The sequence below is a fragment of the Pelophylax lessonae genome (genome assembly GCF_965119305.1).
Source record: "Pelophylax lessonae genome assembly, chromosome: 6".
Taxonomy (NCBI): domain Eukaryota; kingdom Metazoa; phylum Chordata; class Amphibia; order Anura; family Ranidae; genus Pelophylax; species Pelophylax lessonae.
In genome coordinates this window covers 66,211,124-66,226,831 of record NC_138773.1, presented here as the reverse complement: position 1 = coordinate 66,226,831, position 15,708 = coordinate 66,211,124, and the positions used below count along the sequence as shown (strand labels likewise).

Below are 15,708 nucleotides of genomic sequence, written 5' to 3'. Positions count from 1 at the left end.
CTCTTCATTTGGTAATTGCCACTTCTACTGATTAGCATTTCTGAAGGAGCCTACTTGCTTTGTCTATAAGGACCTTTTCACTAAAGGATTTGCTTTTTTCTTGGGAGTGCTGCAATCTTTTACATTTTTTGTTCTGGAGAGGATTGTACATTCCTTTGATTGCTAGCACCTATTTGTTTTTTACTTTTGGTGTAGCGCTGATAATCCAATTTTTCTAAGATTTATGCTTACTTGAATAGTCAACTTGGCCTCTGACTGCGTTTGTGCAGTAGAATCCAACAGACCTCTCTCGGGCTGTCTCCTGATAAAGAAAACTCTTTGGCCACACAAATGTAATGCAGCTTCAGCGCTCACTCAGTCCCAAATCCAATGGTGTGCACATAGTGCTCCAAATAATGCTGCCCTCAACGAGTGGGGAAACTCCAAATAAAAACTGCAAAAAGGACAGAGGAGGGCACAAACGCCTAGTGCATTACCACCACCAAGTTTTATTAAATACAAAAAGGCAAAAATATACTTACAAATATGAGAAAGTACAAGCATAAAAAAAAAAAAAACACTTCAGCTTAGGACAATGCAGTTGGGAGGCTGACATGTGTTTTTGGGGAAAGCCCCCTTCCTCAGAGCTGACCCAACCAAATGCAGTTCCACAATACCGACAAAACTTGGGTCTGACTCCTCCCCCATAAATATTATAAGATGGCTGCATAACAGTTTATATTAATTGCATCTCCTCAAAGAGGATGCAATGTAGTTAAAGCAATAACTAAAGGAGTCAAACCGGAGTCTTGTTGGTTGTTGGGCAGGTTAACCCCACCATGGCATGTGAGTGAGGGGGAGGTGCTTTGGAATTTGTGAACATATATATTGAGGAACTGCATTTGGATGGGCCTGAGGAAGGGGGCTTGTGCCCTGAAACACATCAGCCTTCCAACTACAAGGTTTCGGCATCGCCCCAAGCTGGAGTGGTGTGTAGATGTGCTTGTACCTTCACATGTTTGGGAGTATGTTTTTGGCTTTTATATTTATTAAAACTTGGTGGTGGTAATGCACTAGGGCTCATGCACTCTGCAGTGTAGTTGAGCAGTGTTTCTCAACCTTTTTTTCGCCAAAATTATCGACAGTCTTGAGGCACCCTTTAAAATTATGAACAGTCTTGAGGCACCCCATCCTAAAATGTAAACACTATTCTATTAGTTTTACATAATGCAGCAACATACACACATGTAGGAGACCCAATGTTAGAGGTGCAAACTAGTACTGACTAGTAGTATTTCAAGGTTTCTCTTCTTCCTCAGTTTTTCTCCATCACTCAGCTAATCTGACCCCAAAGCTGATGGAGAGAGGCAGGGGATAGTCAAACAAGGATGCTATACAGATGACTGACATCCTCTTTATAAACTGATGACACCATTGGTTGTTTGGAGGTTGGCAGCTAGAAGGTCCTAATGGTGCACAATGAAAATCTGTGGTTTGTGTAACTCAAAAGCAGGCTTCATCCACACGCCACCTTGTATACAATTTTTGGGCAATTTTGAGGCATTTTGCTGAGGCACCCCTGAAGAAACCCCAAGGCACCCCAGGGTGCCTGGGCACCCTGGTTGAAAAAGGCTGTAGTTGAGCATCATGGGAAATGTAGTTCCAAAACATCTGGGGTGCCAAGGGTTTTTTTGACGGGGTGACTAAAATAATAGACGGTGGAGGTGCAGTAGACATTGCATATCTAGATTTTAGTAAGGCTTTTGACACTGTCCCACATAGAAGACTTATCAATAAACTGCAGTCATTGAGCATGGACTCCCATATTGTTGAGTGGATTAGGCAGTGGCTGAGTGACAGACAACAAAGGGTTGTAGTCAATGGAGAACATTCAGAACAAGGTCATGTTACCAGTGGGGTACCTCAGGGATCTGTACTGGGACCAATTTTGTTTAATATCTTCATAAGTGATATTGCAAAAGGCCTCGATGGTAAGGTTTGTCTTTTTGCTGATGACACAAAGATATGTAACAGGGTTGATGTTCCTGGAGGGAAACGCCAAATGGAAAAGGATTTAGGAAAACTAGAAGAATGGTCAGAACTCTGGCAACTGAAATTTAATGTGGATAAGTGCAAGATAATGCACCTGGGGCGTAAAAACCCAAGGGCAGAATATAGAATATTTGACACAGTCCTGACCTCAGTATCTGAGGAAAGGGATTTAGGAGTAATTATTTCAGAAGACTTAAAGGTGGGAAGACAATGTAATAGAGCAGCACGAAATGCCAGCAGAATGCTTGGATGTATAGGGAGAGGTATAAGCAGTAGAAAGAGAGAAGTGCTTATGCCGCTGTACAGAACACTGGTGAGACCTCACTTGGAGTATTGTGCGCAGTACTGGAGGCCATATCTCCAGAAGGATATAGATACTCTAGAGAGAGTTCAGAGAAGAGCTACTAAACTAGTACATGGATTGCAGGAAAAAACTTACCAGGAAAGGTTAAAGGACCTTAACATGTATAGCTTGGAAGAAAGAAGAGACAGAGGGGATACGATAGAAACTTTTAAATACATAAAGGGAATCAACTCGGTAAAGGAGGAGAGCATATTTAAAAGAAGAAAAACTACCACAAGAGGACACAGTTTTAAATTAGAGGGGCAAAGGTTTAAAAGTAATATGAGGAAGTATTACTTTACTGAGAGAGTAGTGGATGCATGGAATAACCTTCCTGCAGAAGTGGTAGCTGCAAATACAGTGAAGGAGTTTAAGCATGCATGGGATAGGCATAAGGCTATCCTTCATACAAGATAGGGCCAGGGACTATTCATAGGATTCAGATATATTGGGCAGACTAGATGGGCCAAATGGTTTTTATCAGCCGACACATTCTATGTTTCTATCACTGCACTAGGGCTTTGCACTCTCCTGTGTCCTTTATGAAAACGTTTATGGGCCCTAGTTATCTGAATCAAATTATTTTAATCCTTTGCTCAACAAAACTGGAGTTTCCATTTGGAGATTACACTTTTCCAGAGCTCAGCCCTTTTATGTCTTTCAGCACAAGTTTTAAACTTTTTTTTTTTTTTCTAATTCCCCCTGTAAAGTGAAGTCATTATCAGTCTATAATGGGCAATGCACAGAACTACTGTAATTCTGTAGGACATACTGGGTCTGATTCACTCTGTTCTCTATCCCGTAAGCATGTTTGCAGTGTTTGGATGACAACACTCTCCAATGAAGTACAGTCACCCTACTTCCTACGCCACCCCCCATTAAGGGCAGTCTTGATATAGATAAAGCCTCAAAGTAAAAAGTCCATCTGTAAAAGTTCATGAAGTCCCATAAATATAAGTGTGTTTCACTCCCGCTGGCAGCTGCACCTGAGACAGACCAGGTCCTCGAAAGAACAAAAAGGGTGCCAGCTAAGTGTAGCATTAATGAACATTTTATTGGTATAATACAGCTAAATGCAGACTCATATGACCGTAAATTAAACTGGCTTACCTGCAGCCATATATACAGGATGCAAAGGTTAATTCTTAGCATCCTGTATATGGCTACAGATAAGCCAGTTGAATTTACGGTCATGTGAGTCTGCATTTGGCTGATTTATACTAATAAAACATTTATTAATGTTACGCTTAGCTGGCGCCCTCTTGTGTCCCTTTTTAGTTGTTTTTTTCTGTACATGCAGGATATTTATAGGGATAAAACATGAAGAAATGCGAAAGCATTGCAGAGATGTACTGCATATGTTTTTTTTTTTTTTTTTCGCCATGAGATACACTTGGAAAAAAAAAAAAAAAAGAAAAGAAAAAGATACCATGGTGTCAAAATCATTTGGTTAAATTATTATAGAAGCCATTACTGATTTTACAAGAAATTACCTCTGCTAGTTTCATTAAACCATTGTCTGGAAGGAAGGGAAAATTTGATTCTAAGGTCTATAGCATGCCACTAGTTAAAGCAATCCTGTTGCTTTACTAAATGTACTCTGCTTTACCTTTCCTGTCATTTATGCTACTAAGCATGATTTAATTCAGCAGAAATCATTCCTGAAATCTGCAAAGAAACCAACGCTTTCAGGAGTGTTGATCTCCCTGCCCCCTAGCAGCACTCACTGGTTGTTCCTTCTGACCCCTCCAGATCATTACAGGAGACTGTGATGATGTGGAGGTCAGCAGCAGAAACCGGTGAAAGCTGCCAAGAACCAGAGAGAATAACACTATTGGAAGTGTCTCATTCCCTGTGGACCGAGGTGTTGATTTTTCTAAATGGAGTGGTGTTTCGCAGTGCAGGAGAGGCACGTATATAATGTAGTCAGTTTAACAAAACTGGTGAGCGCATAATCTGGTGCAGCTGTGCATGGTAGCCAATCAGCTTCTAACTTCGGCTTGTTCAATTAAAGGAGATGTACAGCCAAAGCTCATTTAGCTGTACATCTCCTATGGCTCAAAGGAGTGCAATCCATTTTGCACTCCTGTAACCCGTTTTCAGCAGAGAGCAGGCTGAAGTCAATCATCACGACCACAGAGTTGGGATCCGCCAGGTGCCTGGACCGACACCTGGCTCAGCCTCTCAGCGAGCCGCTGAGAGCCTGAGCCGCCCCCCCCCCCCCTCCCCAGCCCAGCGTTCCAATGAGTGAGGAGGGGGCAGAGCAGAGAGTTGTGACTGACAGTCAGCAGCTCCCTGTTTGGGGGAGCTGTCAGAACTGAGCGATCAGTGGTGTTTGATTGCTCGGTTCTCCGTGTAGCGGCGCCAGGGGACAGATGCAGCATCCACCTAGGTAAGAAAATTGGGGAAAAAAAAAAAAGAATCCAATACTTCTCTTTTAAACCTTGACAAAAAAAAAAAAGCCTGGAAGCTACTTGGTTTCTAAGCAGAGTTGCACCAGATTTTGCAGTCTCCAGTTTTAGTAAATCAACCCCAATGTCTTGTCTCACAAGTATAGCTTGGCTAAGTACATATAATGAGGCTAACTAGCAGGAGCCCAAAGCTGGTGGAGAGCAAGAGAAATAAAATAAAATGTTGGGGAGAAAAAAGTGGGATGAGAGCCCAGCGATGGAACATATTACAATTACATGACCAGCTCTCTTCTGATCACAAAGCTCTTTCCGGTGCGCTAAGCAGGACCAACTTTGTGGGCACATCACAGGCGCCACACTGCAGCCTAAATCTTATGAATGGGAAAGGACTTACACTGTGAAGAATAATGGGGAGTGAATAGTGATATCTGCTCTCTGTTATAATTGGGTCCCTAAGTGTTTTCTTTTTATATGCATTTTCTTTATTTGCATATGCAACTCGAATACATGTATAGTGTGCGTGTTGCTTTGTGTCTCAGTATATTCCTATTTTCACATACTGATAAAAAGCCTAACCCTACACAAAACATTACATGCAGCAACTCACCCACAACGGTCAGCACATCGTTCTCGATATCAGCTTTGATGTGTATCCGGCCCCGGCGCTCGGTGTGGTCTGTTCCGCAGAGGCTTGGCACGTTCATTACACAGCGTTTGTGTACATTCATCATACATGCTGTGGAGCAAAGAAAAAGGAACACCATGGATATTTACATTGTGTTAGAACAGAAACCTAAATCCTACACTCTTCAAAGACAACTCCAATAAGATCCAACTGGTAAATAATGGGAAGTTAAAGAATTCCAGGAAATTATTTTTTCCCCATGCAGTGGAGCTGTGCCCGCACTGCACGGGTTAGCTGCTTGTTTTTGTGTAGGGGGGGAGGAGAGCAGAGATTTACTTACCTAATCTGCCTATCCTTCGAGAGCAAGGCCAGTCCCTGGCACTCCTACCCCCTGCATGACTAGCAGTCTTGTACATGGACTGTTCCTGACATCATCATGCCCCTAGACCAGCTTTGGATGTGAGGATGGCAAGAACAGTCCATTGATGGACCTGGGGGAGCACAATTTTACAAAGAATCAAAGGATCTGGTAAGTATAACCTTACTGTGCGCCCTTTGACAAAAGGAGCAGTTAACCCATACAGTGCAGGCACCACCTCTCTGCACAGGGAAAAAAAATTCCCAGAGTTCTGCTTTAATGGTGGCTTTAAAAAAAAATACAATTTGTGCCTAATGTCTTTACATTACAGGTAAAAAATCATTTAATTTTTTAATTTCTTTTTTATTCCTTTTTTCCATTACTATAAAGGAGCTGTATCTACTGATAACCAATAGAGTATGTTAAAAAAAAAAAAAAGCCGCAAGAGGGCACTCAGCATGCTGTTCTAAACCCTGCTAGGTGCCCTCTAACTGCCAGAGATGAAACCCCTAACTGAGCAAAAATTAGTTTTCTGCATGAAATACGGTGTCAATACATTGCTATTTCCATGCCTTCACCCTCTGTTCATCCCTTGGCGTATCTTAGTGCTGCGGCCACATCCTGTCTGCATACACTCCAACAATGGCTGCATGGTATTTCTTACAACAGGTTCCCTGATAGTGTCAACACTGGACCATGCCTGCACTGTAAGCCAGTGACATGGTGACAACACAGGAGCACAAATTGGAGCCTGGGACAGAGCATTATCACCCAATTTGAGACTACATCTAAGCACAGACCTTCATGGAAGGCACTGTAACAAAAGCTGAAAACTTAAAATATAAAAAACAAAAAGACTTTTTAAAAGACATTAAAAGCTTATACAATATTTTGGGGGTGACAGTCCTGATTCTTGCAACAGTAGTATCAAGTCAGCAATATCAGCTGCAGCATTTCGGTCTTATTAGATTTCCTTTAAAGTGTATGCACAGCCAATTACACTTTTTAAATAGAACAAACATGTCAAACTTGCATGCTCTTCTCAGGTCCCTCACGGGTGCTCTGGTCCCCTTCCCCCCTTGCCAAGTGCCCTAATAGCAAGCTATACGGGCACTTGTGTGTGCTCCCTACTGAGCCCCACCCTCTCCTCATTGACAGCAGCGGGAGCCAAAGGCTTCTGCTGCGGCATCTCAGCCAATGAGGGAGGCCCAGGAGAGCCACGGCTCACGGGGATTGGGCTCGGGTAAGTACTGGGGGGGGGGGGTTAGGGGGCTGCTGCACACTGAAGGTTTCTTACCTTCACGCATAGAGTGCATGAAGGTAAGAAAACTTCAACCTTTAGAACCACTTTTAAAGTGTCTTTCCACCTTTGCATCCAAATTAGGTTTACATCTATTTTATCTTTGTTACAAGTTCTCATTTTCATAGCATAGTATTTAAACATTGCTTCTTACTTCTGTACTTGCTTAAAAGCCCTACCTAGCTTTCCCCTTCTAAGTAAACTTTAGGGAGGGGGTTGGGAAGTTATGTTGTCCATAGTAAACCCTGTCTGTACTGTACTGGCAGATCTTCATAATCGGTTGTAAATTAGATGCACACACTAAGGTTGACTTATGCCCCGTACACACGTGCAGATTATCTGCAGACTTTTGTCTGCAGACTTACCAAAACCATATAATATGAGGTCAAACCTAAACACTTTCAATTTGTATGCAATCCGGCAGGCCCTTGCACTACATAGAAAAGGTAAGTCTGCAGACAAAAGTCTGCAGATAATCTGCACGTGTGTATGGGGCATTACTAAAACAGGGGAGTGCAAAATCTGGTGGCAGTTCTGCATAACCAATCAGCTTTCAGTTTTTTTTTGCCAAAGCTTAATAGAACAAGCTGAATTTAGAAGCGGATTGGCTACCATGCACAGCTGAACCAGATTTTGCACTCTCCAGTTTTAGTATATCAACCCCACTTGTCTGTCCTAACAAAAGGTTAAAGTCCTCATGGCTTGGCCTTACATTGTAGGTTAATGCATTTGGGGGAAAAAAAAAAAAAGGTCCCTTGATCGGTCCTGTAATTGTACATTGCACAGGAAAATGCAGGGACAGAGGGAAGGGTGACCTGTGTGTTTTACGCAAAGAAAAGAGAATAATTTTACAGGTAAATCAAAAATCTTAATTTCTTATTCGTACAGAACAGGACATAGGCTACTTTAAATCTTGACAATGGGATGCCCCCAAATACAACTGAGGGTTGGGCAACACAGCAAACAATGTCAACAGTTTCGGCTAGGGATAGACCAATACTGATATTTTGGTCACAACAATTGAAAAATAAAGACAAATTTCTGACACAAATCTGGTAATGAACATGTTAATTTTTGTTTAATGCTTAATGGCTGGCTTGCTGGCACCCTGTGGTGGGTGGCTGGCTGACTGGCACCCTGTGGTGAGTGGCTGACTGGCACCCTGTGGTGGGTGGGTGGCTGACTAGCACCCTGTGGTGGGTGGGTGGCTGGTACAGGGCCTGTGGGCGGCTGGCTGGTACAGGGTCTGTGGGTGGCTGGCTGTCTGGCACCCTGTCTGTGGGTGGGTGAGTGGCTGGCACCCTGTGGTGGGTGAGTGGCTGGCACAGGGGCTGTGGGTGGCTGGCTGGTACAGGGCCTGTGGGTAGCTGGCTGGTACAGGGCCTGTGGGTAGCTGGCTGGCTCGCTGGTACAGTGCCTGTGGCTTGCTAGCTGATACAGGGCCCGTGGATGTCGGTGGCTGGCTGTAACCGGGCTGCTGTGGGTGGGTGTATGGCTGTGGTACACTACCCACGAGACTAGTCCTGACTCCAGACGAGGGTGTGCAAGGTGAGGGAGACGGCCTAAGAAGGCAGAATGACATCACAAAAAATATCGGCAATATCAGCCAGTTCCAGGGCAGACACCGATATATCGGGAAAAGTGCATATCGGCCTTGCCGATAAATCGGTCTATCCCTAGTTTCAGCAGCTGAAATTTCGGTGCATCTCTACTGCCTAACCTAGAAGGAGGCAGATCTGCCATTGCAAGAGCACTGCCCAAACTACATCTAAATGTAAAATTATCTCTATGTGGTGCTTTGGGACAGGACAAAGTATTCCGGATGATGCCCAGATTAACTTGAAAAGAGACAGCCATCATAGTCAGAAAGGAGACCCAACGCCTAAAACTCACCTTGACTTTATGAGGAAAATGGAAGGGTTTCTTACAATATAAAACCGTCATTTCTCAGCCAAAGTGCACACTGATGCGTGTAAAACACTGCATGTGATTAGCACAGCATTTGCACCGCATTCCTGTGCACTTCATATGTGATGCCTGTGCCATGTGATTTGAGCCATACATTTTGTATGGCTCAAATCGCATCCGCACCAAAACGGTGCAGGACCCCTTTTTTTCCCCTGCAGACAAGGCTTTAAGAAGCATCTCAGACCTTTTGTTGGCTGAGTCTATAAAGACAAGCAGGGAATAACTGGATCAAAGAAGAAAAAAGGGCAAATTCACCAAGCTTGAGGGGTAAACAACTCCCTGACTCACCAGTGTGGTGTGGTATATGTCTAATAGGAATACAAATAGAAGAAAAGACAGCTGTGTAGTACAGACGGTCAGAAAGTAGGCAGTGATTTACCATGCAGGGTAGTATGTAAAAAAGTTTATTGAAACTAGTTAAAAAGATATTATGGAATTACATCCACATGGGACAGCCAGGACCTTCCAAAAATTAAACAACAAAACATGCAAACAACGTTAAAAACAAATCTTGATTGTTGCCTAGTATACTAGAGGGAATCTAAAGAACTCTCTGGAATGGTAACGATCAATCAGGAGTATTTGTGTATTTAAGCATCCAGTGTTGCTGGTATTCCAGCCCGTAAGTAAGGAATTATCAATTCAAATGAAAAGGAGACACTGGAGGATTATAATACACCATCAAAAGAGATAACAATTGATTATTGACTAATCAATAAAGATATAGAGGGAAAGAATTCCTCTGTAAATGAGCCATCCAATGCTATGGTGTAGAGATAAATATCATTACAGGGACATTCCATCAACTATATTACTTTGCTCCAGGAGCAGTTGAGGAATGTTTTAATCTCTAAAGTTTTCAGCCGGTCCGTGTCCGTGAACATCCGAGACTTTTCGACAAAGGGACAAATCTGGCAATGGCCACAGGGATACATCCCAGTTAGTTTGGGTAACTCAGTAAGCCAACTACCAGGCATGTCCCTTTTGTATTCAGAATGTACTAGAAGACCATTTAAATTAGGCGCTCTGCGTGCCACCATTAGAGGTCTAGGGCCCACTATTTGTGAAATGGAAGAGTTGGCTGTGAGAATATGCCAATGTCTCTGCAAGATTGATTGAATGTTCCCCCATTGTCTTCCATATTTGGTTATAAATCTGGTATTGCTCAATGGGCTTTCATTATTTACATTTTTAGTTTTCATTTCCCAACAGTGTTCCCAGTCTGTCTCACATGCTCTCTTTTTAGCTCTTCTTAGAACTTTATGTGAGTAACCTCTTTCTATGAAACTGTTTATACATTGGAGTAGCTTCTTTTTGAAATTGCTCAATGTCGGTACAGTTTCTTCCGATCAGAAGAAACTGACCTATCAGGGATACCGTTTTTAAGGGGACTTAGATGATGACTTTCTGCGTGTAGCAGTTTATTGGCCGTTGTTTCTTTTCTAAAGGTTTGCGTAAATAATTGACCTCCCTCAATCGAAACATTAAGATCCAAGCAAGGGATTTATTTTGCATCAAGATTAAATGTTAATCAGATTTTTTTCTCATTGATGTTCAGATCTTTAATAAACTCTCTTAATTGGATCTCCGTTCCACTCCAGAGAATCAAACCAGCTTGTTACCTTTGATTGCCTAATGATTAATGACAATGCTACTAACTGCTTACCAAGTACTGTATACCGGAAACTAACATCTATATGGATTATGGAACTGCAGGAGTAGATAAGGAAACCGTTGACCAATGATCTTGTGAATTACAGATATCCTCACCATTGATTATATTTACCTGCAGGCAGCCATTGATTTATAATGCACTTTGTCTGTCCGATGCTTCCACTGGACAAAACTTGCTAGTACCAAACATAGGGACTATCAAGGCTCTGTGAAATATTCCTGCTACTTCTTAAGGAAGCAATTTAAAGGGTTTTTTTTCCTATTCTTGCACACTGTGTAAACCAACATCATCCACTAAACAATCCCTCAAATGACCTTAGACATTTATCTCTACACCATAGCATTGGATGGCTAATTTACAGAGGAATTATTTCTCTCTCTATTTTAACTATTGATTAGTCATTAATCCATTATTATCTTATTTGATGCTGTATTATAACCCTCCAGTGTCTACTTTTCATTTAAATTAATAATTCCTTGATTACAGGCTGGAATACCAGCAACACTGGATGCCTGAATATACAAATACTCCTGATTGATCGTTACCATTCCAGACAGTTAGATTTCCTTTTTGAGTTAGGCCTCCTCCACTGGATACTGCTACCCAAACCTCTTGGAAAGCATATTTACTTTGCCTGGTCTCAGCCAGTCCTTCGGAGAGGGGACTGTTTCACACACATCCTGTACTAGTGGATGAACCAGAAAGGACCTAGTAGGTTTCTTCTATTTGGGAAGGGATCCCATACTTGTGACTTTAGCTAAGGCATGTGGGGACAGTTCTAGTTTAAAACAGGATAGCACCTAATTCACCAGAACGTTAAAGGTTTCTTTCAGCGTGGGAGAAATCGAGGGTGACAGCCCATCCCACATGAACAGTTTTCTGACCAAGGAATGGGGAGTACTGGAGGCGATGAAATGAGACTTCCAAGTATGGAGACTGATGTCTAAAGAGCCAAGAGCAGAGTATTGAGAGGAATACTAAGGTCCTGAGTCATCATGTCCCCGTGCACAGTGCATGCTGGCCTACACCCTGTCCTATTTCCATTCCGTCTAACATCCGCTATGAGGGTGAGGGAATCCCTTGAGGGGTACTCATAACAGAGCAGACACTGTTGCTGCGGAGCATGAGGTGTGCAGCCATCCCATGACCTATAAATGAAGGCCGCTTGATAACCAAGACAATGCCTAAAGATGGAGACCTGAGCAATAATCCAGAGCAGGGTAGCTGCTGAAGCTGTAGAATGCCTATTTTCAACAATGTGCAGGGGGAGGGCTGTGTACCTCCTACAGAAGGCAGGCCTTCGTACAACAGAACAGGTCCTTGCATATCCAAATGTGTAGCAGTTCCAAAATCTCCTTACTACAAGGAAAGTGAGCCACACTATAGGTCCTTTTCAAAAAATTAGCATATTGTAAAGTTCATTATTTTCTGTAATGTACTGATAAACATTAGACTTTCATATATTTTAGATTCATTACACACAACTGAAGTAGTGCAAGCCTTTTATTGTTTTAATATTGATGATTTTGGCATACAGCTCATGAAAAAACAAAATTCCCATCTCAAAAAATTAGCATATCATAAAAAGGTTCTCTAAACGAGCTATTAACCTAATCATCTGAATCAACTAATTAACTCTAAACACCTGCAAAAGATTCCTGAGGCTTTTCTGGTTCATTACTCAAAACCGCAATCATGGGTAAGACTGCCGACCTGACTGCTGTCCAGAAGGCCATCATTGACACCCTCAAGCAAGAGGGTAAGACACAAAAAGAAATTTCGTAACGAATAGGCTGTTCCCAGAGTGCTGTATCAAGGCACCTCAGTGGGAAGTCTATGGGAAGGAAAAAGTGTGGCAGAAAACGCTGCACAACGAGAAGAGGTGACCGGACCCTGAGGAAGATTGTGGAGAAGGACCGATTCCAGACCTTGGGGGACCTGCGGAAGCAGTGGACTGAGTCTGGAGTAGAAACATCTAGAGTCACCGTGTACAGGAAATGGGCTACAGGTGCCGCATTCCCCAGGTCAAGCCACTTTTGAACCAGAAACAGCGGCAGAAGCGCCTGACCTGGGCTACAGAGAAGCAGCACTGGACTGTTGCTCAGTGGTCCAAAATACTTTTTTTGGATGAAAGCAAATTTTGCATGTCATTCGGAAATCAAGGTGCCAGAGTCTGGAGGAAGACTGGGAAGAGGGAAATGCCAAAATGCCTGAAGTCCAGTGTCAAGTACCCACAGTCAGTGATGGTCTGGGGTGCCATGTCAGCTGCTGGTGTTGGTCCACTGTGTTTTATCAAGGGCAGGGTCAATGCAGCTAGCTATCAGGAGATTTTGGAGCACTTCATGCTTCCATCTGCTGAAAAGCTTTATGGAGATGAAGATTTCATTTTTCAGCACGACCTGGCACCTGCTCACAGTGCCAAAACCACTGGTAAATGACCTGAACCCCATAGAGAATCTGTGGGATGTTGTGAAGAGAAAGTTGAGAGACGCAAGACCCAACACTCTGGATGAGCTCAAGGCCGCTATCGAAGCATCCTGGGCCTCCATAACACCTCAGCAGTGCCACAGGCTGATTGCCTCCATGCCACGCCGCATTGAAGCAGTCATTTCTGCAAAAGGATTCCCGACCAAGTATTGAGTGCATAACTGAACATAATTATTTGAAGGTTGACTTTTTTTGTATTATAAACACTTTTTTTTATTTGTCGGATGAAATATGCTAATTTTTTGAGATAGGAATTTTGTTTTTTCATGAGCTGTATGCCAAAATAATCAATATTAAAATAATAAAAGGCTTACACTACTTCAGTTGTGTGTAATGAATCTAAAATATATGAAAGTCTAATGTTAATCAGTACATTACAGAAAATAATGAACTTTATCACAATATGCTAATTTTTTGAAAAGGACCTGTATGTTCATTGCGGCGATTAACCATTTAAAGCAGTGCATATTAAGTCATGGCCACAACAAACTCTCAGTATCATAGCTGACCTGCAACACACTGCACCCAGCCTAAGGTACTCCCGCTGAACTTTCCTTTATGCCAAAGACAGGGGACCTGTACCCAGGGATCACCCCCTAGGCTGGGGAAAGGAAGAAGGGAATTGGAAGTGAGGGACTGATCGGAGGTGAGAGCCCCAAACACCAGCATACAGGCAACTTCCTAGAGGAAAAACCATTAGTGGAAATGCTCTGCTTTGCCCATTTCAGGAGGGCACACCCTCTTCTTCATGGAGAGCGAATTCAGAAACTGGGGAAAAAACGGAATTCAGACTGCCACTGCTTTGGACCTTTAGAGCCCTCTGCACCTAGCTACAATGTGTTGCACTGCTGTACTGAGGGTAAGTGTCACACGCACAGTCCAGTGCTAAAGGCAATGTTACAGGGCAAGGGTACGGTTCCCAGAGACGGTGATGAGGGTCAAATGAGCCAGCAGCTGTAATCATAATGCTTATGTAGATTGAATGTCAATGCAGCAAAGGGGAAGAAGGGAAAGTCTTTATTTTCCTTTAGAAAAGGAATCATAAAGCCAGAAACCCGCATCTCAGTGGAGAAAGGTCACCTAAGGACATTAGCAAAAAACTGAGGATTGCTGGGAGTAGGAGGGGTTACATAGGTCGTCTTCATTTTATTTGCTAGCATCCTCACCTGCAGGTATAACCATACTTTGAATTTAAAGGAGCCTGTGCCCTATACTGTATGATTAAGAAATGCACTTTAAGATATGGATCATTATTAGGATACTGTTAAAGCTGCAATTTTAGTAACTTCCACTAGATGTCTCTGTGAGCCAACTAATCCTGAAGATGCTTCTTGCCAAGGTCATTCTAAACATATTTTACATTCTAGCCACGTGTTTCAAATACACATCTGCATATACAGATGTCTGTGAAAATCTCAAAGAGGGAAGAATTGTGATTTTTGGTCAACAAACAAAAAAAAGAAAAAATTTGAGAATTGAGGAGACTAATGTTTATCTGGAAACATACAGATACGTCACATTACTCAACTGCTGAAGGCCTCGACTCTTCGCCTATTTAAGAAATAAAATGAAAGGTATGCTTCTGTTGAGATTAAACCTTGGGTCATGAAATGCACACGGGAACAAAGCCTACCTGCTCTGTTTTTCGGCGGGACTGTGATGTCCTAGGTATTCCAATTCTACATCTGGCCTTGTAGCCAGTAATCTGGTGTGCAGGGAGCCCCTATATACAAGGTATATCAATCCCTCCACTGTGGTCTTCTTGCTAGGATTCAGAGATAGGGAAGCTGACACACAGAATCCCGTAACAAGAGACTGAACTCCTCACAGAAAAGAAAAGTGAGACCTTATATAAAACAGGGTAAAGTAAATTAAGTGAACCTTTCTAAAATATCATAGTTCTAGTTTGTTTTCTTGCACAGCACTTGCAATTCACTGATGAATTACGATGCAAAGCTAAAGCTGGCCATAGATATGTGTTTGCGATGGTCTACCTCTAACCAGTATGTACTAATTTAACCTCATACAAAAAAACACTGTAAAAATTGACTCCGTTTGCCTTTCATCATGTTCCAGCTGACAAAATCTCCCAGATTCAGGGGGGGGCGTACTAAGTAGCCATGGATGCCAAGAACGCTATATACATATATATATATATATATATATATATATATATATATATATATATATATATATATATATATATATATGTATGTATATGATCGACCGATATCGTTTTTTTATTGCCGATGCCGATATTTTGGTCATCGCGTATTGGTATCAGCCGATATCTGCCGACATTTTCGGACATTTAAAAAATGTATTTAAATATTTTTTATTATTTTACAGGTACTTATGTGGAGGGATCTGAGGGTCTAAAATACCCCAAACCCCTCTTCTGCACTTAAAAGCATTCTAAAGTTTGGCTGTTTTGAATGCTGTCTTTTTTAATTTGGCGCCGAGTACCCGGAAGTGATGTAATGACATCACTTCTGAGTTTTTACATGGAG

The 15,708-nt window shown here is 42.3% G+C and overlaps 1 protein-coding gene across 1 annotated transcript in view; it reads right to left on the bottom strand.

The window, feature by feature from the left end:
• The window catches only part of PRKCB (protein kinase C beta), a 394,269-nt gene that overhangs the window by 105,595 nt on the left and 272,966 nt on the right, over positions 1–15,708 (bottom strand). The window contains exon 5 of the mRNA XM_082260216.1: positions 5,393–5,521. Within this exon, the coding sequence (XP_082116342.1) occupies positions 5,393–5,521 (129 nt within the window). The remainder of the gene's footprint in view (positions 1–5,392; positions 5,522–15,708) is intronic.